Source organism: Lepus europaeus, chromosome 12 (genome assembly GCF_033115175.1).
Source record: "Lepus europaeus isolate LE1 chromosome 12, mLepTim1.pri, whole genome shotgun sequence".
NCBI lineage: Eukaryota > Metazoa > Chordata > Mammalia > Lagomorpha > Leporidae > Lepus > Lepus europaeus.
In genome coordinates, this window is record NC_084838.1 from 76,507,179 (window position 1) to 76,532,291 (window position 25,113).

At 55.6% G+C, this 25,113-nt stretch overlaps 1 protein-coding gene across 1 annotated transcript in view; it reads right to left on the reverse strand.

The window, feature by feature from the left end:
- Positions 1-2,011: 2,011 nt before the first annotated feature.
- APBA1 (amyloid beta precursor protein binding family A member 1) overlaps positions 2,012-25,113 on the reverse strand; it is a 220,331-nt gene continuing 197,229 nt past the window's right edge. The window contains exons 6-13 of the mRNA XM_062208389.1: positions 24,441-24,473; positions 23,355-23,441; positions 22,740-22,925; positions 18,738-18,917; positions 15,981-16,193; positions 8,233-8,352; positions 4,756-4,896; positions 2,012-4,179 (exon numbers count right to left, since the gene is read on the reverse strand). Of these exons, the coding sequence (XP_062064373.1) occupies positions 4,108-4,179; positions 4,756-4,896; positions 8,233-8,352; positions 15,981-16,193; positions 18,738-18,917; positions 22,740-22,925; positions 23,355-23,441; positions 24,441-24,473 (1,032 nt within the window). The 3' untranslated portion in view covers positions 2,012-4,107. The remainder of the gene's footprint in view (positions 4,180-4,755; positions 4,897-8,232; positions 8,353-15,980; positions 16,194-18,737; positions 18,918-22,739; positions 22,926-23,354; positions 23,442-24,440; positions 24,474-25,113) is intronic.

The following is a 25,113-nucleotide window of genomic DNA, read 5'->3' on the forward strand; positions in this document are numbered from 1 at the left end:
CTCTGGAAAGGGCAATTGCAAAGAGCACTGGGAGAAGACTTTCCAGAATCTTCTCAGGGAACCACCAAGGGAATCCTCAAGGGGACTATCATCCCCTCTGAACACAGGCCCTTAACCAAGGCCACCTGCCCTCACTGGGGACGGCTGGGAGGAAGGGGATTAATTCCTGTTTCCCTTCCCCGAGTTGAGGACGGAAGCTGAAATCCAAAGGGTTCTTGGTCCCCACTAACAGTGTGCAGTATGGAGGCTGGCAAGACTTTGGAGAATCAGCTGTGATGGGCGAACACAGCCTTTCCCGTTTAAAACAAAGTGGCACTAGCGCCACGGCTCACTTGGCTAATCCTCCACCTGTGGCGCCAGCACACCGGGTTCTAGTCCCGGTTCGGGCACCAGATTCTGACCTGGTTGCTTCTATTCCAGTCCAGCTCTCTCTCTACTGTGGCCCGAGGAAGGCAGTGGAGGATGGCCCAAGTGCTTGGGCCCTGCACCCGCATGGGAGACCAGGAGGAGGCTCCTGGCCCCTGGCTTCGGAACGGCACAGCGCGCTGGCCGTAGTGGCCACTTGGGGGGTGAACCAACAGAAGGAAGACCTTTCTCTCTCTCTCACTAACTCTGCCTGTAAAAAAAAATAATAAATTAAAAAAAAAAAGTGGCTTTCCCAGAACCAAGACCCACTTAGAGAATGCCCCGGGAGCTGGGCAGCATATCGTCCCTGCAGGGTGAGCAGGAGCTAGCCAGTCAGTGAAAGGCCCCTCTCTTCCCAGAAACAGAGACTCCAGCCGGGGCCAAGAGGTGAAGGTCTTGTTTATTGTTGCAGCAACTCTTATACAGACATCAGCGTTCAATTAAATAAAGGAAGATAGCACATGGATTACATCACAACCCCAAAGCAGACGACTGGGGCCACGGTATGCAGAAGGGGCGGGCGGGCCGGGACCAGCGACCAGACTGTCAGGGGAGATACATTCAGTGGGTGCGCAGTGTCAACATTCCAGGCTCATGGGTAGATATATTTTTATTTATATATTTTATTTATATTTATATATAGAGATCATTGAGTTTTGTGTATACAAAGAACAATATTGTTACAAATACAATACTATGCTTCTCCCGACGCTTTGCAACAAGCTCTATTGCACCCCCTTTCCAGAACAATAGTACAAGTTCAGACGCTAGGTGCTGTGGTAGGTATGTACAAGGACTGTCACTCCCACATGGTCCTCACACACTGCCTCGGAGGAAGAAGGAGAAATAAGATGTGAGTCACGGGTGCACGTGGACCCCAGCCGGGGAAGGAGCAGACAGACGTGACACTCCAGCCGGCGAGTGGCCCTGGGAGCGTGAGTGTGAAGACGTCCAAGAAGAGGTGGCCCTTGGTTGTAAACATTGCTACACCAGCGGGTCGGGAGACCCGACAAGAGCGCTGTGGATGGGTTTAGCTCCAGCTGCGCCGGGGGTGCCGGGTGCGGCCGGGGCTGGGGCAGGAGCAGCGATGGGGGAGGTAGTAGGTTACTCTGGGGCTCCCTGAACGCCGGTGTTGATGGGCAATGGTCGGAAAGCAAACCTGTGTGCGGCGACGCGGTGCCCCTGGGATGGGCTCCACCCCCAGTGAAGCCCAAGGGTGTCGCTGGCGACGTGGGCTCCGGGCATTGGTTTCTGGGAGATCCTTCTTCTTGTGGACCCAAGGCTGATGGTGGCTCCCTGAATGCTCCCCAGGGGGGAAGGCAGAGGCAGGGTGAGGGGAAGGTGCTCTCCACGTGGACTTCCCTGTGAGCCAGGGTAGGGACATATTTACATATATAACTATGCATATCGGGAGGGGACAGGGCAGACAGACTGCCACTTCTCGTGGGACTTTGGGAACGGAGTGACTGGCGCTTAAGCGTCAGGCTCCTCCTCAGTCGAGCACTGGAGCCCGCTGCCTGCCTCCCACACGAGCAGGGGAGGAGGGAGAGCGTGAGCCTGCACCCAGCTCCAGCTGCCGGCCTGCTCCGGGGAGGCGGGGCCTGAGGAGCCCCTTACCCACACAAACCCTATGCGCAAATGCTAGTCCTCCAGCACAGCTTACAGAGCTGGTGCGTGCTCGCTCTCTGCACCTCTCAGTCACCAGGACTTCTGTGTAATAGGAATAGAAGTTATTTTCTCTCTTCTCTCTGTGAGGTGAAATACTTCAGTTACTAGGGGGTTGTAGAGGGTCGTGCTGGCCAGCTCCTGTCCCTGACCAATGGTGGGCGGGCCTCGCGACTCCATCCAAGTGGCTGCCGGGGCGCACAGGGCTCCTGATGCTTGCGGCACCCCTGCCCCGTCCCCTCCCTTCCTTTCTGCCCACTGCCCCTCTCTGGCCGGAGGTGGGGGTTGTGGGGGTGGCTGACCTGATGGCTCTTTAGTAGCTAACATTACCAGACACCCTGCTGTTTCCTGATTCCCCCAGAGGCAAACTGAGACCTGGCTCTGCTTCGGGCTGTCTCCCAGCAGCGTCAGGGTCCTGGGTCACCCCACTCCTGGCTCCCCTGGCTCCAACCGGGAGGGCTCCCTGGAGGCACAGCAGCCCCTTCCCACACAGGACATCAGGGCAGTGCTGGCACGGAGCTACTCATTCCTCTGTAGCACTGGGCTTCCCTGATCCTATGCAAGAATCGCTGAAGGCAGCCTGACGCAGGACAAGCCACAGAGCCCTGTCCTGCCGAATCTTGCTAACTCCCGTCTTCCCTCCCTGAAATGCCTCTGTTCCCTTTATAAATGCTTCCTAGCCCACGGATGCTTACTGAATTCCTGTTTCTACAGACACAATGTACAAACCCTGGGCGCAGAGAACAGGGACTCTGGTAATACTACAAAATATACTCCTTTCTCTTCCCCTGTCTCCACTGAGGTCAGGAATGAAAAACAAAACTGAAGCACACAGCCCACAGGACCACAGAATGCTCTTTGGACCAGGAAAAAGCGAGAACTGGCTCCAAATACGAGGAGGACTAAAAGCCCTGCGCAGATGTGAGCGGAAGCCAGAAACAACACACGGATTCCACGGCAGCCAGGCAATGCTTCTGGGACATATTTGGGGATTCTGAGGCATAGCCCGAGGTCACCACTGTGCCCTTAATTTTGTGGCGCATGTGCTGTTCTGGTCTTTCAACGCTCACATCTCGCCTGGTGGTCCGGAACAGAGCAGCAGCTTGCTCCTGCAAGGGCCAGGATCTCTTCTTCCAAGGGACCCACTTCTCCCTCTCAGACTTCCTGGGTTGGGTGGGTGTGTCGGGAGTGACAAGGGGAGGCCAGCAGGAGGACACTCTGAGCAACAGAAAGGCCCCCCCTCCCAGAGACCCTGCTGGTCAGGGGGGGATGAGTGGGAGGAGGGGAGGGCGCTCAGCAAGGGAGGGCTACCTGTGTAGAGGAGACCAGGCAGATCCTACCTGCCCATGATTATCCAATGGCTGGCCATCTCCTGGCAACCTGGCAAAGCTTGGGACACCCCACAAATGGCCCCACTCTCCTCCACACCCTGGTGGCTTCGTCCAAGGCTGCAATTTCTCTCATCTTTGGGCGGGATGGGCCAGATTAGAAAAGACATAATAGCGACAGGAGAGGTTTGCGATTGGCTCAGAAATCCTGGGTGGAAATAACACTGGGGTGTGCCCCTAGGTGGCAGCCAGTGCGTGACATCAGGGGTATGTGCTGCCCCCCTCCCCGAACCCCCTTAGGGCCGCATCCCATAAACGGATGGCAGCCAAGCTGAGATCAGTGACGGGGTCTTAGGCACTGCTGGCTCAGCCTCTCCTCACTGTTCCCAGGGAGGACGGGTCCCTCTTGGGCAGTGACGGCCACCTCAGGAACCCCGGATGTCTTCGGGTGGACCCAGGTGGACGCTCGCTGTTCTCTGTCCTCACGGGAGCACAAAGGAAAGTTCCCTGGGATTAAAAGAAAATGCAGACTGGAGAGAGAGAGAGGGAGAGAGAGTGCCCAGAGGTCCTGGCGGGGTCTCCTCTCGCTGTGGCAGACCGAATGCCCGGCGTGGGAGGGGAAGTCTCAGCGGACACACGGATGCGGCACAAGAAACACAACCACGGTGAGGACAGTCTTCCATGCAGGCCGCCGCGGAGGCGGGCGCGCTCAGATGTAGACCGGCTGCTCCTGGGCCGTCAGCAGCCTGTACATGGCGGCCGGCATCGTCTTCATGTGGATCTGGGGGCACAGAGCACGCGTTAGCAGAGCGGTGGCCAGGGGCGGTGCCCGTCCCCACAGGGGGTCTGCAGTGCCCCACCCTCCTGTCCCCGTGTGGCCTCCAGGAGGATTGGACTCCGAGGCTTTCTCCGCAATCCAGGGTTGCTGGGAAATGAACAAGGAGCACCTGCAGCGGTGCCCCCCCCCCCCCCCCCCCCCCCGGCGCGCGCTTGTGCTCGTGCTCGCCAGGAACCACTGAAGGAGGGAGAAGGGCTGCGCCATTCAGCTCTCGCCTCCCTTTCCCCTGCGGCAGGCAGAGCAAGGCCAGTCTTGGGCCCGGGACAGTGAGCCCGCTCCTTCTTCCAAGAACACGTTGGGGTGACTGGGAAAAATGGAGACCCCCGGGCAGCCCCAGAGCAAAGCAATGCACGTCTGAATGTTGATGGCAGGTGACATGGCCAGAGAAGGTGGAGGCAGGAGCAGCTCAGATGACCGCTGGCCAGGGGGAATTGTGGGTGTTGGGGATGGTTCAGGGTGGGATAGGACTGGGAAAGGTTTTCTGGGTTCCGAGCGATTCCCCCCACCTCCCAGCCCTACCTCGCCCACAGCACTGGAGAGGACGTGGACGATCTTCTCGTGGGGGGTGGCCACGACGCTCTGCCCGTTGATCTCAATGATCCGATGTCCCACGCGGACGCCCCCACGCTCAGCTATTCCCCCTCGCATGAGGCTGCAGATCTGCCGAGGCCAAAGGCCCAGTCACACCTCAGGCAACCATGGGGGGAGAGGAGCCCCGACCCCTGCCTGCTCTGGCTCTGCACACTTGAGTCTCTTAGTTTCTCTTCATGGGAAGGGAGCCTCTGTGGTTGCACAGGGCTCCCTCATGCACATGGTGCACACAAAGAATGTGGCACACCCCAGGGTTCCACACACACTGAGGCCCCCCGGGGCCCTCCACCAGCCCTGCCCGGCACACGCTGGTTAAGAAAGTGTCCAGCATGGGTGGGACCACCTACGAGATCTCGGTGTGAGAACTGCCACCCACCTGCCGTGTTTCCACTGGACAGGGGCCCCACCCCCTTCTCTGCCCCGCCCACTCCACTCCCCCAGGGAGAGGGGGCTGCCCAGCCTGGCATGGCCGAAGCAGCAGGAGGGAACGCCCAAGCCTCCAGAGTTGGTCCCCTCACCCTCTGCTTGTCCGGCCAGCCACTCATCTGCTCTGGGACAAGGCCCTCCCCGGCCCCGTGTGAGGCAGAGCTGGGGCCTGCTGGTCTGTGTCTTTGCGCCCTTGGCCAGGCTGAGCCCTGCTGCCCAGCACCCACACCCCCACCATCTTCCTCCTCCCCCAGGGCAGGCTGCCCCCCCCGCCCCCGCTTGCTCTCTCTGCAGGTGGTTTTTCTGGGGCCCCCTAACACATTGCCTTTCACAGACCCTGCTTGTGGCTTGGCCAAGGGCCATGCCCCTGCAGGGGGGTGGGGTAGAGTGCAGCCCTGGCCTGGTTCTGGGCTGTGACAGATGAGTTGGACAGCTGTGGCGGGGGTCCTGGCTCCGTGTGTCCCGTCTGGCCCGGTGGTGGGCCCTCGTCCCTTTCACCAAAGCCTTAATGTCATGCTTTACGCTCTTGTGGGAGGCGACAGGAGGCCGGGGATTGGGGGTGGGGCAGGTGGAGGCACCTGCGATGCCACTTCAGGCTGTCCCCTCCCCAGCCCTCAGGCCTTCCCTGCCAAACTGGAGAGTCCCGTCCCCCGCCCCCCCCCCCCCCCCCCGCACAGACAGGTGGCGAGCACCCTGGGTGCCGGATGGGGGTGGGGTCAGTGCTTTCCCTGGCATTAGGGACCCAAGATTAAGCACATGGCCACGTCCGCTTGCATTGTGTCTGTTTTATGTTTTTATATCTACATCTATATATCTATTATTTTATTAAAAAAGTCACGGCGGGGCTCCCACAGGGAGCTCCTGAGTGCCAGCAGCCTGTTTCTCAGGGTTGTGGTTGAATTAGACAACGTGGGGCGGGAATCCCACTCTGCATTCCCTAGTGGGGCTAGCTGGTGGCAGAGGCCCATTGAGGCCCTGCCAATCCAGCAACCTTTGCTCAAATTCACTTGGTGCTGAAACCACAGGGGGGTGTTTTTGTTTGTTTTTTGCAAGGGTGCAAGTGCCCCCAGGCCCTGCAGTGGGCAGCGGCGGCTACAGGGGCATGCACCCACCCCCAGCTTATGCACAAGGCGACCTGAGTTCTCCCAGAAGAGAGGGAATTCCTGAGTTGACTTTGCATTCCAGGCTGCATGTTGATTTAAAAGCCGAGGCAGACCAGAGTGCCAGAACCATCCTGTAGCAAACGTGTGTTGGGTGCCTGCAGTACGTGGGCCCGTCAGTGCCCCAGAGGACGTCAGGTAAAATGCAGGACCTTGGTGTACTGTGCATGTTACATAACAACTCTGTTAATACCTGCACAACCAGCAACATTATTCAGATATGAACACAGCAAGCAAGTAAGTGTACACAGATGAAAAATGGCATCAGGTGACAACTCTAGGGAGCATTCCTAGCTCCTCTTCTGACGGGCAGACCAGGGTTCTCAGAGGCAGGGAACAAAGGGAATTGGGCTGGATATTTAACAGCTCCAGAAGGTACCTCTTAACCTTAAACTAACTTTGAATAAAATTTTAATCACTGAGGACTCTTATTTGGAAAGAAACTATTTGAGAGGCAGCAAGAGCATGCTCCCATATGCTGAATCGCTCCCCAAAGGCCCCCAATGCCAGAAGCAGGAGCTGGGAGCTCAATCCATGTCCTCCCCATGGGAGGCAGGAAGCCAGTCACTTGAGCCATCACCTGCCACCTCCCAGGGTCTGCACTGGCAGGAAGCTGGAACTGGGAACTGGAGCTCAGAATCGGACCCAGGTGCTCTGATATGGGACCGCAGGCATTGTGACCAGTGTCATAACTGCTAGAACAAATGCTTTCTTCACATGGGATTCTTAATTGGAAGTTAAGGAAACAGAATAGAGGTCTTCATTCTGGAAGGATGGACGCTGAGAAGGAGGGAGTGCCCAACACCCTCAGATGGAAGTTTTCAGACAAACAGATTTTGTCCAGAGCCCTGCGGTACTGAGTCCAGAAGGAGGAAAGCAGGATGAGAGAGGGGGTCTGGGTACCACGTTTCTTTTGGGATGAGGAAAGCAGACAGTTGGGGTGGCGGCACACACACACATTCACCCTGGGTGAATTTCATGCCACTGGATTGTGCACTCAAAAATGGCCAGGGGCCGGTGCTGTTGTGGTAGCAATTAAAGCTCCTTCCTGTGGTGCGCTTCAAGTCTCAGCTGTTCCTCTTCCGATCCAGCTCTCTGCTATGGCCTGGGAAAGCAGTGGAAGATGGCCCAAGTGTTTGGACCCCTGCACCTGCGTGGGAGGCCCAGCTCTGGCCATTGCAGCCATTTAGGGAGTGAACCAGCAGATGGAAGATCTTTCTCGCTGTCTCTCCTCCTCTCTGCCTGTAACTCTATCTCTCAAATAAATAAATAGAAAAAGGCTCAAACTGGAAATGCTAGGTTATGTCTGTTTTACATTTTTTAAAATAGACAAATTGTTTCAACTGAGCCAAGTGATAAAAATACCCCCTTTTACTCCCAAAGTGCTGATGGAGGTTACAAAGGCGCCTGGCCATGGCACAGCTAAGCATTACCTATAGCGAGTCTGGGGCTGGCCACCTGGGAAGCTCTATGACACCCCCCCCCCCCAGGCTTGGGAGCTGTGGCAGCTCTGCAGGGCTTCAAGTGTAGCCAGGGGCAGAAGGACCCTGTCTGTCCCCACTCTCTGCAGTTGGCAGCTGGGAGGCCAGCCCTACCCCAGAGACCCTGGGTTTGGAAGCCTGAGCTCCGGGGCAGAGCCCTTCTCTCCTGGAGCGGGTGGGGGGGTGGGTGGGTGGGTGGGGGGGGGTGGGGGGGTGGGTGGGTGGGGGGGGCCCAGCTTGGCCTTGGTTCCCAGGTCCCCTTCCTCCCCCGAGTTTCCCAAGGCCGCGTTACCTTTACTCGGCCACTGTTCTGGGAGAGGTGGCGGGGTGGCACTTACGATTCCGTTCTGCACGCTGAAACCCAGTTGGTAGCGGAGGTCCGGTCTGCGGATTAACACGGTGGTCACCGGCGGACATCGCACGATGTTCAGCTTCACTCGGGACTGGTTCTTTAAGCCCTTCAACGTGAATGAGATACGGCGGGTAGGGTCACCGCCACCGGAGTGGCCAGCACCGAAGGCAGAGAGATGCCCATGCGAGCCCTCCTCCCCCTTCAGGGGGCGTCCACCTGCTCCCACTCCCCACTGGGCTTTTCAGTCCCAGAGGCGGAAGACGCAGGTTTGAGGTGGGGTCCGCTCACCCGGCACAGGTGTGTTTCTGAAGGGTGCTGGCTTTGTTTTGGGCAATGCACTGATGTGCCAGGTATCTGACAGTAGCGGTCCCTGGGCAACGAGGAGGACAACTGTGCCACTTGGCTTAGGTGTGTCGGGTGCACACGTGCTCTCATGGTGGCGACAGATCAGGGGGCCAGGGGCTTTGTCCCTGAAAGGCCAACTCCTAGCCACGCTTGTCTGGGGCAGGGCAAGGCCCGATTCCCAGGGCTGCTTTTCTCCCGTCCCAACACCCCGCTTCCCCAGTGTCAGTGTTTCCACAGCTCACGTGTGCACCTTCCTGGGAGAGCAGTGGGGGCTACAGGATGGGTGCTGCTGCCCAGGGAAGAAGAAAGGTGACTGGCAGGTGGTATATGGTTCCGTGGTCCTTGGTAACATCAGAACTGAGCTAGAAGAGAAGCTGGTGTCGTGGACAAAAGAGGCCAGGGTGGGAGTGGCACTGGCACTGTGGCCCAGCTCCCTGTGCCACCACCTGTGATGCACACTTCCTATAGGAGCAGGGGTTTGAGTCCTAGCTGCTCCTGGGTCCAGCCTCTGCTAATGTGCCAGGGCAAACAGTGGAGGATGGGCCCAGTGCTTGGGCCTCTGCTTTGCACCTGGGTGACCCAGAAGAAGCTCCTGGCTCCTGCCTTTAGCTTGGCCCAGCCCTGGCCATTGCAGCCACTTGCGGAGTGAACCAGGGGATGGAAGACCTCCTTCCCTCATTCCTTGTGGCTGGCAGCCCTGATGCCCCGGTCTGGTTTCTAGAATCCATGCAGAGCAGATCATGGCATTTGAATGGGACATGCCTGTCCAACTGGATGCTCATGTAGCAAAGCTGGCTGATGGAGAAACTGTGCAAGTCCCCCTCCTCCAAAAGGGAAGGGGAAAGGGGAGAAGCTGTTCCTAAAAGCTGGCACTGTGCAGGTGGGCAGGCAACCTGTGTTCAGAGAGCAGTGGGGGGGGGGGGCAGGGAGGTGGTGAGCTCCGGGCTGTCCATGTCTGTGGCATCCCTGGAGACGGCAGGGCAGGTGGAAAGCAGGGCCCAGGGAAGGCATGTGCGAAGGTGGCCAGTTTGCTTGGTATTTTATAAATAGCAACGTGCTAGTTCCACAGCCACTATGGACCGCCACTCCTTGTCACTTTTTTTTTTTTTTAACAGGCAGAGTGGACAGTGAGAGAGAGAGACAGAGAGGAAGGTCTTCCTTTGCCGTTGGTTCACCCTCCAATGGTTGCCGCGGCTGGCGCGTTGCGGCCGGCGCACCGCGCTGATCCAATGGCAGGAGCCAGATGCTTCTCCTGGTCTCCCATGGGGTGCAGGGCCCAAGTACTTGGGCCATCCTCCATTGCACTCCCGGGCCATAGCAGAGAGCTGGACTGGAAGTCACTTCTTTTCCAGCCTGCGAAGCCTTTTTCTGGGGCAGGTCAGGACTGACGCTTCATGTTTGACAGACGTGTACACGACGCCTGCCTTGTCCAGGGGCTCTTCAGTGTCAGGGCTGGGACTGTGTGTCCCCTGCTTAGGCCTCTACCTCCTTCAGCAGTGTGACCCAGGGTCTGTGCAAATGGGACTGGCAGCAGCGGTCGAACTGAGTGCGCTCAGGGGCACAAGTGCCCCATAGCCCTTCTAAGTAACAAGGATCTGCTTTAGACTGAGGGGTAGGTAGGGGCTGTGTTTCCTCTGGCTTTGCTAGAATATGCCAGTGGTTGTCCTAGGGAGGACCCCACAACAGCAGCACCTGCCCCCTCATTAGAAATTAGTTGTGGGATCTGCTCTAGACTGCTGGAATGCACCAGGTGGACCAGACAATTTGCACTAAGGAGCCCTCCAGGTACTCCTGATGCACCCTCAGTTTTGAAAAGTGTTGGAGATGGCATTGCAGAAGGCACGATGCAATTTTTTTCCAAGGGATGATCAGGCCCAAAGATGTTAAAGACCACTCACACCTATGGCCTGTGCTCCATGACAGCAGGCGCTAGCAATGCTGGGGTGGGTCTGCTGGCTGGTGGACAGCTGGTGGGACCAGGGGCTCCACAGCCTGACCCCTGCACAGCCACCCCCTGGTCTGAGCACCCTTACCATCACTGTCACATCAGAGCCATCTGATGACGAAAACAGCGGGAGCACGGTAATAACTGCCTGTCACTGAGCACTGACCAGGAGCTGGCAGCTGTAATGATCCCCATTTAAAGAAGAGGAAACTGAGGCACAGAGCTATCAATCGACTCTCTGAGGTTCACGTTCGGCTATGATCAATCCCATCTCTCTTGGTTTTCAGAACCCACTGCATTTTCTCCTAATCAGCCCCTAAATACATGAGAGGACTTGAAAAAGTTGACAGAAAATGTGTATTACCTTAAAGAAAACTATGCATGGATTGCAGTTTTGTTTTGCCCCCAAATATTTAAGTTTCATTTTTCTGTTAGCCTTCTGAAGCACCCCCATCTCTGTCCCCACTGCGAGTATGTCCTTTTTCTCCTGTACTTAACTCTTACTGCTCTGTTGCTGTGTACCAAGAGATGTGTTAGCTATGGGGCTGGGTGGAGTGAGCCCTGTCCTGGAGCTCGGGGGTCTGGGGGTGGAGACTGCAGGCACACAGCAGCCAGTGGGGGCTTCAGTCCCTTCTCGTCTCTCCTTCTCTGCCATCATGGAGAGACCAGAAACTTGTAGCAAACGAGAGCTACAAACACTGAAGATAGGAGCCACTAGTTAGGGTGACAACCCTTCAGACCAAGCTACCTGCCTGGAAAGTTCACATCCGTGTACCACTGGGAGCCTTCAGGTATGCTCGTGTGATACACAAAACCTCACAGAACACACTGAAAAGCAAGAGAACTGCCCCGAGTTCTTAGTGCTAGCTGGAGCTGTCAGTCTTCTCAGGTGGGCTCTTTTAGGTGAACTGGTTTGAGAGGCTGCATCAGCGAGAGAATCTCAAGATTGTGGGAAGTGACGGCAAGGCACGGAGAGGCGGCACTAGAACAGGCAGGCTGGGTGCTGGCTCTGCATTCCCGATCATGTTTCAGGCCGGCTCCCGTGAACTTGGGTTTCTGAGCTGCCATGGGATTGGAGTGCCAATTAAATAAATGGTCATTCCATCCCCATGGTGACAGTGGATCGGTGCAGCAAATGAAGCAAATAGGGTGGGAAGGGAGAGGCGGGGCAGGGGGAGAAGGAAGCTAGAATGGTCTCCATAGCAACAGGGCTGCAGCCCCGAGAGAGGATCCGAGGAAGGAGAGGGAAGCAGTGCTCCAGTTTGAGAGAGGACAGAGATCCAGAGGGCAGGACCGTGGAGGCGATGGCTGAGCAGAGCAGGCTCTAACAGGTGGCACCTGCAGCAGTGATGCTCCAGGAATGAGTTACCACGGGGAAAATAAGTGCTAGGGAAAGGTAAAGGACACTTTGCTACCTGTAACTCTAGAAATAGATTCTATTTCCTGCAAGCTGCGGGTGAGGGTGGGAAGGTCAACATGCATTCCAGTGGCAAGAAGCAGCACCCACTGCTTTGGACAACCTTGTGCCTTGAACTGTGGCCTGCAGACAAGCCCTGGGAGCCCACTGAGCATGCCTGCACCACCCAGATCAGGGAATCTGCACCTGCCTGTGTGCCCAGGTGACTCCCAGAGGTTGGAGAAATACTAATTAGGAAGAGCAGCGCTGGCTCAAGTCCCCACCAAGAGCCTGACCCACGCAGAACATGTGGACTTGACAGAGCCCCTCATGTGCCCAGCAGACCCAAGGGGGCGAGGCCAGCACAGAGCCCCTGGCCAGGTGCACGCAGAGAGGGCTGTGTGCTTAGAGGACTTAGTAGCCATCTGACAGGCGGCCCTGGATACATGCAATTCCAGCGGTTGTCAGCAGGGCGGCCCACGCCAGGGCTGTACTGGGCACTGAGAAGTTCAGCTGTGTTCTCACTAGGGTCTGCCCTGCCAAGGTCCCTTGGCTGAGGGTGGCCAGGGACGTGCTGATTTTCTCACTCTCCCTCTTCATCGGTCTATGCCTTTTTCATCACCACATGGCTTTGCACTACTTCAGATGCCATGGAGGGGAACCTTTGTTCCTGCCAAGGGCCATTTGGATATTTATAGCATCACTCGTGGGCCACACAAGATCATCAGCTATAGATGCACTGGGTTTCGATTCCCCCCAAATCTGCCTTCGCAGGGCCAGACCAAATGACTTCACAGGCCTCATATGGCTCGCAGGCTGGAAGTTCCCCTCCTGATTCGCCTCGGGAGCCTGCCTGGCTCTGTGGGGCCTCTGGGCAGGCCCAGGCCTCGCAGCCTCGCTCCTCTGCTCTGTGTGCCACATCCTTTGCTGAGTTGCAGGGAGGAGTGGAGCGGAGCATGGGACTCGCTTGCCAGCTGTGGGCCCCAGCAAGCCCTGTGTGCCTCTGGGCTCTGGGGTGAGGCGTCTGTGCCTGGCATTGGTTGCCCTCCTTGTGGACTGCTGTCTGGGGGGGGGGGCAAGGGGCGTGGCTTGCTGCCCCTCCTCTACTCAAGTCACCCCCTCCTCTTTGCTGCGGCCACCCTGACAAAGTCGCACAGACTCAATGGCTTGCAAATGACACAAACCTGTCTCTCACAGCTGTGGAAGCCAAGTTCTGGGCTGTGGACAGAGGATTTCTTGCTGTGGCCTTACTGAGTGGACAGATGGCCAGAGAGCTCTCTGGGGTCCTTCCTGTAGGGACCCTAATCTCATTAATGAGGGTCCTTCCTTCATGACTTCCCCTCCAAGCCCCCCCTCCCACATACTGCTGCTGCAAGTTTAAATTTCAATATACGAGTTACAGGGGTGAGCATAAACCTCCATTCCACTGTGCCCCTCTCCCAAACCTTCCCAGATTCAGAGAAACCCCACCGAGCTCCCTTGCTCCCTGATTGCTTGCCTGCCTCGGATTTCCTCCTGCACACACCGTGAAGCTGGGGTTTACGACTTCCGAGCTACAGATGTCTGGGGCTGGATACACTTCTTGGCCGCAGGGGCTCGTTTCTGTGCTGGGCGCTGCAGGATGTTGGGCAGCAGCCTTAGCTCTACCCATGAGATGCCAGTAGCACCTCCTCCTGCAGGGCGCTTCCCCAAGCAGTGCCCACCTGCTCTGCAAGATCACCCCCAGCTGAGGATTGTCCCCTCAGCCACCCCAGGGCCTGGCCTCGGATCCAGTGCAGCAGACGCCCTCACTGGGATAACTCCATATTGGAGGCAGAACGTCCTGGGAGCTGAGTGACCTGGCTCTACCACTGGCCAGCTATGCAATCATCTTTCTGTGCCTCAGTTTTCCAACATGTATAATGGGCATAACTGCTCTGCAGAAGGCTGCCTTGAGTGCTCAGTGAGCTGATCTGGGTGCATTTGTAGAGTGGGGTCTGGTACATGGCCTTCAGTCACCATGGCTGTTGGCCCCCTCATGTCCTCCTGCCAGACCAAACTCCTGGGACAAGGCTGCTATGTGCTGTGCCGCTGGGCCCTCAGCCCCTTGGGTGATTTCTGCATACCATGGCTGTGTTTAATAAGCAACTCACTTATGTGAGAGAGACACCCAGTATGGACCACTCCTGCCACTCTTTGCCTCTCCGTGCTGCCATGGAGACATGACGCCCTCGCTCTCAGGCCAGGCTGAAAACCCGACCTCCACCCTGGACTCAAGACCAATCTGCTATCTTTTCTGCCACCACATCGGCTTGCACATGATGATACAACATTTCTCTCTCAAAAGGCTCCCAGCTTTTCGCCTCTGAGTTCCTGGGGCCCACTGAACCCTTCAGTGACGTAATTATCCTCCCCACGCGTGCGTCATTCTTCCCAGCTCTCTGAATCTCCACGTTCTGATCTTATTACGCGTAGTCCGGTTCCAGGCAGCAACTTTGGGCCAGTGATGGACAGCATGTAGAAGGGGGCGTCCCATGAAATTATAATGCGCTGCGAAGTCCCGCAGTGCCTTCCTCGTGTGTTTATGGTGATGTAAATGTGACGTGTTATGGTCAGTGTAAAACAAATATCAAACGCACTGCCAGTTGTTACAGTACATAATGCTTGATAATAAATGACTGTTACTGGTTATATATTTACTTTTATCTTTCAAGTATCCTCCTACTTAGAACAAAAAGGCTGACTGTGTTTACTTATTAAAGGTGGCAACAGTTCACCAGGTCACACCAGCAGGAGACCTGTGTGTTTTGTCTTCCCCGCATCTCCTGCCTGCACCAGGAGGCCACGCTGAGCTGCTGACTTAGACCATGCGGGTGTGCCTGAGTGCAGTCGGTGCCGCTCACCCAGCACCAGAGCTGCCCAAAGCAGCGTTTCTCAGGATGTAGCCCTGTTGTTATGCAAGGCATGACTGTGCAGTAAGCAAGAGGTAAATCTGAGGATTTAACAAACTAAAAGAGGCCAAAGGAGATGACTCCTTTCCCGGGGAGAGGATGCTATGCAGGATTGGTATCTATCCGGTTTCATTAAAACCAAAGAGGCACCATCCCTGTGTCCTCTCTGCCCACCTTTGCCTCCCACCCCCAGCCTTTCCCGAGGACGTTGGCATCTGCGATTTTCTTTTGCTCAGAATGACTGCCGTAGGAGGCATTCCCTCTGCCCTGTTCTCTCCACCCCTCCCCTCCTCTCGCAGAGCTAGGTTCTAGCCAACAGTCTTCCAAGAAGCCCTTGTGAGGCTGAGAAAGCAGTGGGGTCTCAGGCTGCCACGGTACCACCGTGCTCAGAGCAGAGCTACTGGGTTCCCTGGTGGTGTGGTGCAGAAGGAATGTTCTTGGTCACCTTGGCCATGCCATCAACAAGGACCAATGTGCTTGAAGGGCTACAGATTTTCCAAGAAGAAAATCTGACCTCTTTCCCTCAAATAGTCACATCTTATTTTTCTCTTAAGTGACTCTTCTCAGTCTTACATGGTAGCACCAGTTTAGGTTCAACCCATGTAATTATATTTGGCTGTAAGGAACACGCAGATTCTAACAGTTCCTTTCTCTCATGGCCATGACACATGTGGACTGCCATCCACAGGCCGTGGCAGGGACACTGTCACCTGCACCACGTGTCGTTACACTTGAGGCATTTCCATGATTATAACCGGGATGGCCAATCATCTGACTCTAAGTGGGGGTACTGAGCTGAGGGAAATTCTGTCATGGCTGAATGTGGGCCTAGAGAATGCTGTGATTGATTGGTGATGCCTGTGATGGGCACAGCACTGGACAGTGGTGATATGTGACTCCAGTTACTACCCCTGATCTACACATGGTTCCAATGAGGAATCTGCAGATAGCACCTTGATGACACACTGCCTGAGAGCGAGTTCATGCTTTTTATGTTGGCGTCTTCCTCGATGCCTGGTTCTTGCAGTATGTGTATGAGTATGGAGGACTGGCTGTCAGTCACACTGCATGCTATTTCAGGCCTGCAGCGGCAGCTGCCTTCCCCCATGCCCAGGTACCTTAATGATGCTCTGGCAGGTGGAGAGCGGCAGGCCCACCAGGCTGGTGCCGTTGATAGACATGATCTGGTCCCCGATGTTCAGCTTCCCTGACTTCTCGGCGGGGCCCCCGTGCATCATGTTGGCTATGATCACGGTTGGCAGGATGGAGCCCCAGCCGGACTCCACAATCACCACACCCAGGATTTCTCCTTTCTGCTTCTCGATGAAAACCTGAAAGGAGGGGAGAGCCTTAGACAGCCCCAAGCGGCAACAGCGGGGGCAGAGGCAGGGACCGCTGCTGCTCCCATTTCCCCTCTCCACTGAACACAGGCGTTTACTGCTGGCTCCTGCCCGGGGGCAATTCATCTTCTCTGCGTCCATGGCACTTACACAGGCCCGTTCTGTTCTGCGCAGTGCACCTGTTTCACATAAGCAGTCTTGCCTGGACGCAGCCACGGGGGTGGGCTGACAAGTGTCTGCATGTTTTTGTGCCTGCTGTCCCCGGGGTGGGAAGTGCAGTTCCGTCAGCAGGGGTGGGGGTTGCCTCGGCCTCGTGTTTCTGTTTTCGAGAAATAGCTCTCGGGTTCTACCCACAGCCTCCCTGGGCCCGCAGTGCTTCCCAGAGTTCCTCCGCCACTGACAGTTCTTGAGTTAAAGGTAAATGAATGCGCATTACAGAAATGCCTCTGTGCAAGGAGAAAGCTGAGGAAAGGGGCGGGGCATTGAAATTGTCACAATCCAAAGGCTGGGAGTGCAAACGGTGTGTGCTGTCCTTGTGTCCCTCATGGGCAGGGCAGAGGAGAGAGGAGTGAGTGCTGACACCTCCAGTCTGGGAGGTTGGCAGAGATGCCATAGCAGGTAAGGCCCTTCGTGGACACTTCCAACCAAGTGCGCATGCGCGGGGGGGCTTTAGACGGGTCACAGAAAGTACGTATTATACTTTATATATATATAAGATATGCATTTTATATAAATATATAAAGAATGCATGGATTTCAAAATTTTCTACACCCAAATAAACCTATCTTTTAACCCCACTGAGCATGGACTTTTTCAAGTAGCCTCTTGTCTACTGGGGCCTGAAAAAGTCCCTTTCACAGGCAGGTGACCCTGCCCCCTAGCTGCTGAAGTTCATGGGTGGCCCCGTCCTTGGAGAACCATCCTCAGCCCGAGGAGAGAAGCACCTTGGCACCCCTTGAACGGTGTCCCCTCCAAGCTCCTATGCCCAAGTCCTGATCCCCAGGCTGTGACTGTCTTGGAGGCGAGGTCTTCACAGAGGTGAGTGAGGTTGAATGAGGTCATGCATCCAGTCTCCCCGGATGCACTCTGGATAGACACATTTGGAGAGGGAAGATCGCATCTGCAAGCTGCAGACGGAGGCTCGGGACAGATCCTCCCTCACAGCCCCGGAGGGACGATCTCATGGCACCCTGACCTTAAACTTCAGCCTGCAGAACCATGAGACAGCTGAAGCCCCCAGGCTAGGTGCTTGGTTACAGCACTGCCAGCAAATGACTCCACCCCCTGCCCAAGGTCGGCCAGTGAGCAGTCAGGGTACTAGGACCTGCCAGCGCTCCTTTCCCAAGGTGGGCCAGGTCTAGCCTGTAGCCTGTGGCTCTGCATGCGTTGGCCAGAGGACATGTGTGCCCAGCGAGCTCACCCCATTGCTCAGCACCCAGCATTCTGCTGCACAGGCCCCATTGTCTCCTAAGCTCCACAACAAACCTCTTGAGGTAGAGTCCCCATCTCATGCCCTGCTTCTGGGGAACCTACGACACCCATGCACGTCAAAGATCCTTTTCTCATTAAAGGCCCTTTCCAGCTATCAGATAGGGTCCAACCCCTTCGGCTGGACTTGCAGCCTCTCCGGTGCTGGCTCGGACCTCGGGCTGGTCTCTCCTCCTGTGCTGCACCCACCTCCTGCTCCAGCCGAGCTGCCCCTCCTAATGCCTCAAGCACAGAGCTTTCTGACCTCTGGGCTTCTGTCCCGTTACTCTGGCCAGCTCTGTGCTTGTCCCGTTGGGCTCCAAGAGATCCCTGGAATGGCATGGGTGGCCCAACTTTGTTCAGATGTTACTGGAGAGCCTGGCCTGAAGCCCTGGGAAGCACAGAATTTGTCATCTGAAACCCACGACCTGCTATGTTTGGCCAACTGCAGTTGGCATTCTTTACAAATTTTACTTGAGAGAGAGACAGAACTCTCTTGTGCTGGTTTACTTCCCAAATGCTTCTTATGGCGCCAGGCCAGAGCCAGGACTCCATCCAGGTTTCCCTTGTGGGTGGCAGGGACCCAATTACTTGAGCCATCCCTGCTGCCTCTGAGGGTCTGTATTAGCAGGAAGCTGGAGTCAGGAGCTGGGTGTCACATCCAGGCACTCCAGTAAGATGTGGGTGTCTCATCTACTAGAATAAACTGCTGCCTTGGCAGCTGACCTTGGCTACTGCTGGTACCTGGCACCATCACTGGACTTTTTTGGCGCCTTTGGTGGATTGTGGGCTTTGTTCAGGTCCTATCTGCCTCTGGAACCCACCCAAAACTTCTGTGAATGCAGGAGCAGAGGATCTGCTGCCTCTGTCTACACCGTTCACGACAGTTAGTAACGGGGCCCATGAAGGGGAGCCAGAGGTGGGAGCAAGCCCCTTCCCAGTGGGCTGTAGATACCACACGTTCCCCTCCAGTGCCTTCACCCCTGCAGTAGGGCAGCCCTGCCCTCCCGCCACCCTCTCTTCCCGTGGTTGACCCGGCCTGGTGCACAGCTTTGGGAGAGCACCTACGTCTTTGCAGTTTTCTGACTTGGAGAAGTGGATCAGGTCGTCGTTGTACATGTCCTGGGTGTTGAGCAGGTCGCTGTACTCCTTCTGGCTGAGGTCTTCAGGGTTGATGCCATTGGCCCTGAGGAACTCCTGGTACGCCACACTGAATGCCTGCCCGATGGACTGTGCAATCAGCTGGGCCTGCAACAGCAGCCAGGGGAACAGATGGCCATCAGTGCTGTGCACTGTAGCCCCGGGTCTCTGGTCCTCCCTGATGTCAGGGAAGCCAGCGGTTCTACACGAGGGCACCACTGCCCCCCGGGGGCCACTTGCACAACTGTGGGGGATGTTTCGATGATGACAGCTATCATCGTCCCACAGGAGGAGTCATTCTACATTCTGGAGGATTTTCCAGTATCCCACTGACGTTCCTGTCCATGCACCACCCCCTGCTGCTAACCATCTGAGTCCAGGACTCAACTGTCACTTATGTAAAACACAAACACTTTCATTCATGGGTCTTAGACACACTGAATGTTTCATGGGTAAGACTGTAAGCTGAGGGAAGTCGTGTTTTCTCTGTCCAACACTTGGAAGCAGGAGTATGGAAAATCGTCAGCATCAATGCTGGTCATGGCATCTGAGGCACAAGTCCCACCCCTGACAGCCTGCATTGCCCTGTTCTGCCTGGTCACTCTTCAGGCTTCCATATCTACCTCATATTTAGTCCTCTAGCTGCAGTATCAAGTATTCTGCCAAATCCTGTGTTCCTTTACATCAGAACTTATTCATCAGGTAGGTGTAAGCATCCGACTGTATCCTGATGCCTTTTGAGATGGACGGGCCCCAGCACTTACATACTGTGGTAGGGCTGTTTCTGCTTGCTTTCCTTTCTCCTTTGCATTATCTTCATTTGGTCAACAGTTTTTCAAAAGGGGGGGAGGAGATTATATTAATCTATAAATTCTACTTCAGGATGCTAGTGGGGTATGGGAAAATAGTTCTTGTAGGGGAAAAAAAGTGTTGGGTCCCATGGAGCTGAGTGACACAGATCCACAGCTCCAAAGTGTAAAAGCTACGGAAGGAACAAGGGGCTTTTGTAGTTGGTTGGCTTATAAACCTGGTGTGTGTGCACAGCTGTGTGGCAGTGTTTGGCCACCCTGGGGTGCACAGAGCTGAAAACCCTCCTCCGGTGCCACCCTGGAGTGCACAGAGCTGAGAACCCTCCTCCGGTGCCACCCTGGGGTGCACAGAGCTGGGAACCCTCCTCCGGTGCCACCCTGGGGTGCACAGAGCTGGGAACCCTCCTCCGGTGCCACCCTGGGGTGCACAGAGCTGAGAACCCTCCTCTGGTGCCACCCTGGGGTGCACAAAGCTGAGAACCCTCCTCCAGTGCAATCCTGCGCTTTGCAGGGCAGGAGCCTGAGGCCCAGGGCCACAGGGGAACCTGCTGAAGGTCACAGAGCTCTCGAGAGGAGGACGTGGCCTTCGCTGTTCTTTGTCCTGCTCTGTGATTTGAAAGCTCTCCCTGCGTTAGTAAAGCAACACTGTTAACTGGCCGACAGCAGCTGAGCCTACACTGCACTAAGCATTTCCCAAGGAGCATCACGTGAACCTTCACGTCACTTCTGCAATGGGTGCTGCTGTGACTGGTCCACAGCTCCTCCTGGGCGATGGGGTGCCTACACCAGACGTGGCCAAGTGGCTCCTTTAGGGTCTGTGCTAGGACCCCATGGCTGACCACGATAACATTTCTGTAGTAAAAGGGCTAACCTTCACGGAAAGTGGGACAGACGCTCGACACTGCCACGCGGCTGTGCACATGCGCCAGGTTTATAAGCTGACTGGCTGTAAAAACCCCTTTTTCCTCCCTCCTGTAACTTTTAGACTTTGGAGTAGCAGATCTGTGTCACTAGGCCCCACTGCACACTCCCGGAAACACAGGCTCCACATTCCCTCAGGCGGTGATGGGGCTGAAGGCAGAGCCCCCCCCTCCCTCCACCACATGGGACAGCCTCCCTGTGAAGTTCTGATGGGCACAAAAACAAAACCAGAGGTCTCTGAGTGATGCTTTCAACACACGCAGTCCTGGCCTCCAGCCAGCTCTCACTGCCCTCTAACTGCTGGTACCAGCAACGCATTAACAATAATTCTAGAATTTTCTGCATGGCCATCCCTGGGAAAAGAAAATGCTTTGTTTTTCTTACTCCCAGAATGTGGTGACTTCACAGGCCACACCCAGAATCTGCACGCTCCTCCCTGCTGTGAAACTGGAGGGGAGCAAGGCTTCCGCGGACACAGGCATGGGAAGAAGAACTAGGAAGTGCCCACCTAGGAGTGTGACCAGGCCCTGCCTTACGACCCCATGCCGGAAGCCCCAGGCAATCACGCTGGCTGCAAGTGTTATGGGCTGTGGCGTAGGCCCTCAGTCACAGCAGCCCAGTGAGGAGGCGCTGTCATCCCCGGGCCCAACGGCTGCACGGCCTGGTCGTGGAGGCAGGACCCAAGCCCACTGTCCCCTTTCTGGAGCCCCTGTGCTTTGTCCATGCTCGACTGGAGGCCAGGGGAAGACATCTGGGTCTGCTCTTGGCTTAGCTCTTGCTTCTCCATTCTTCTGCCACCGACCCAGAAGAACCAGAAGGAACACAGAGCCCCTCCCTACGCGCTCCGGGCCGGGTGGAGGTGGCAGAGGGTCCCACAGGGACCCTTCAGCATGGTGAGCCGCCCTCACTCCCACTGCGCATGCACCCCCACAGGAGGCACACGATTCTCTTCTTTTATTCTTCGGGAGCTTTCTGAGAAACACAGGCAGCGCAGGCTTCTCCCGGCTTGTGTCAGTGTTAAAGGAACAGCAGGGAGAGCGGCAGGAGGCGGCACGGCAAGCTCCTTGTCCTGGGCTGCTTTCCGGAGCAGCAGCCCAGGAAGGACCATGATGCTGGCAGCGCAGCCAGTGTGGCTCCGCTTCCCTGGGGAGAAGCAGGCCTGCTCCCGCCCCTACCTTTCTGGAGGAAAGCACTTGACTACAGCTCGATGAACTCACTACTGGAGAAAAATGGGCTCTTTACAGGCGCCAAGGCTACCACGGCAATTTCCTTCCAAGTGGATGAGGCTCTCTGCTCCCAGTGTGAAGCAGAGCTGCTGCTGCTGTGGCGGGGGAGGGGAGATGGGCAGTCACCAGGACTGGCCTGGTGCCGGGGTGGGGATGGGGATGTGCCTTTCTTAAACACCCTGCAGCGGCAGCCCTGTGCGGGGCAGGGAGCAGCACTGGTGCCCATGCAGGCTGAAGCCTGGTGGCCTCACTGGCAGGTCTGGTGACAACGCCAGTGATCCAAGCATGGCCCTGTGGTCAGCTCATTTTCCCCACCGATCTCATCGCCCCGAGACTGGAGGTGACACAGGACTGTACTTGGGTGTGTGTGTGTGTGATGTCCCTGCCATCTGATGGGAAGGGGGGGAGGGTGACAGCTTCCTCGTGGACCACAGCACAGTCCTGCACAACGAAGATGAGTCCTTCCCCAAATGCCCCAGTGCTCCAGTGAGACCGGCCCAGGCTCCCATGGGATGGATCGGGTCCTCCCCTCCCCGCTCCCCCTATCCCAAGCTCTGCAGCTCGTGGCCTCCTTTTGCTTCCCCAGACCAATGCAGCCGGCCCCTGCCTCGGGGCCTTAGCACTTGCTCTTGTCTCATCCTCACTTTATGCAGGTCTCTGTTCAAATGTGACGTTCTCGCGAGAGGACTCTGCTGCTCAGTGTGACATGGCCCCGCCTCTCTCTCCCGATTCTGTCCTATTCTCCCACGTCCCACTCCCCACTGCCTCACCTTGGAGTGTGTACATTTACTTACTTCTGTTCCCTTTCCACCTTCTGATTCAACCTTCCAGCCCTAGCACAGCAGGTGCTCAATAAACACACTCCTTAACATATGATGAATTAGAAAGGTTCAGGTGCTGAGAGATTGAGGGAATGTGACCACCCCGCGGCTGCCCAGGTCTCCGGGTGGAAGCGCAGGGGAAGCCACCCTTACGTCCTCAGACTCAAAGACGTGGCAGATCATCTTGTACTGTCTTTTGCCATCCTGGGACGGGTGGGAGGCCTCCACGTGCTCCTGGGAGTTGGAGCGGGGCACCCGCCGGCGGGCCATCAGCACGACGATGTTCCCGATGTCCGCGATGTAGGAAATGGTCCTCAGAGGGTGGTCCATCATGGTCTCCTGGGAGGAGGAGGGAGAGGAGAGGGCGGTGAGGCTGGAGCAGCGACCAGTCACCCACAGGAGAGCCTGCCCATCTGCAGCCCAGCACGCTGTGGTCCACCCGTGGAGCTCGCTGCAAAGACCCAGCAGCTGGACCAGGCCTGGGGGTGTTTCCCTGGCTAAGCAAGAGCAGGTGAAAAGCAGCAAGAAATCCCATATACTTTACAACACTTTGGGGAAGTTAAAATCTAGAAGGCATGGTTGCTGTTTGTTTCCTTGGACGTGTGATTTTAAACAAAATCTCCTTACCGGCTCGTCTGTCCGTGTTGAGAACTTTCGCGAATCATCAACAACTTCTGTGCTTCCGTTTTCCCACTGAGCTTTAGGAAAAGAGGCCCCAGCCCGGCCTGGCAGCAGGCATTGCAATCCCTAGAGCCAGGGCGCTCTTACCTGTGTGTCGGCGTTCAGCACTTTGATTCTCTGGGTAGAGATGAAGAGATCCACCTCGGTCATGGGCTGAGACTCGCCCTCAGGAGCCTGAGAGGGAAAAATGCAGCCTGACCCAGACGCTCGCGAGCAGGGTGAGCTCACGGACACACACACACACACACACGGGCCCCGAGACACAGTCACCAGAACGGCACCCCAGACTCCGGGAGTGAGCTGCCAAGGCTGAAGACCCACACGGAGGATGGCCATGTGGACAAGAGCCCGCATGTGCAGCTTATGGGGGAACGTGCGGAGTCCCCCTGGCTGCTGCTCCCAATAGATGTGGTAACTACTGCAGCGTGGTTGGCTCTTTTGGAATGACGATGGCTAAAGGTCTAAAGGTCTCCAACACGATGGAGGAAGAAGGGGAACAGACTGGCACCCGGGGACCTGGAGTGTAACGTGGCGCTTACACTGGCTTGAGCTGATGGGAATGGTATCTGCAGCAGATGTGAGCGAAGCCTTTTGGATGCAGTTCTGGTAAGAGGGTCTTCAGGTTCACATACCAGCACAGCGACACAGAAGCGCCTGCCCACTCCTGGAGCCACCCCATTAAGAAAGCGCCCCAAGGCTTCAGTGTCCTGGGAGCAGTGCACAAGCACCTCACAGCCCCACAAAAAGCACAGCCTAGTTCGTTTAGGGCTCCACTCCCCGCACTGGTGGTTATTATTAGTGAGTGTTCTTTTTTTGCATCCAGCAATCTGACAAGTCCACAAATCAAACATAACTGGAATTGCACAGACCTAAGTCCCTGCCACACCAGCGCTCTGAATGGTTGTAACTTCCTCATTCCTAAGGATTCCTTCAGCAGCCCCAGTTTGCTCCCTGTCGTTGCTTTGGAGTGAGATGACCAATGAGCAACAGAAAACAGCTGCTTTAGGCAACTGAATTTTGAGAAACGCAGGCTTATGGGGCGATTCAAAAAGAAATTGGAAAAAAACTTGCTGGATGCAGAAAACAAAAAACACGAAACAAGGAGGAGGCAAAAAACAAACAAATGAAAAGGACGGGCATAACACCAAGCTGATGAAGTTTTTGGTACTGCACCTTCTTCCTGCTTTTGGCTAATTTCTGGGCCATCTGCTTAGCATGGAACAAACAGAGACAGGAGAATAGTTAGAAAAGAACTTGCAGAGACTCCAAGTCAAAAAGGGGATTGACAAAGTATGCTGATTAGTGGCACAAGGCATTTCCGTGGGAGGAAGACAGGCTGAACAAAAGTCCCACTCTAAAGACAACTGATTTCCTCATTCAGAATTCAGCAGGTGCTGGGGGCAGCGGGATGAAGGAGGTGTTGATACAGCTTAACTGCAATGGATCTTTTTGAAGGATCAAGTTTTGGTTCTTTTGGTTTTATTGTATGTGTGTTTTTTCTATTTTATTTATTTCACCCTAGATCTTTGTTTCCTTCTACCTTCTTTGGGCCTAATTTGCTGTCTTTCTCAGCATGTTGAAAATCAACACATAGATTTGCAAACCTTCTTGTTTTGATACTTAAACTATGAATATGCCTTTAAGCACTGCTTTGACAGTATTTCCACTACTCTTGGTATGCTGAAATTTAATTGCTGTCCCGTTAAAATATTTTCCGATGTCCACTGTGATTTGTCCTTTGGACCTTTAGGTATTTAGAATGGTTACTAATTTGAATACATTTGGGGATTTTCTAGTTATCTTTATTGCTTTCTGAATTATCAGTGTTCAGAGCACATATTATATA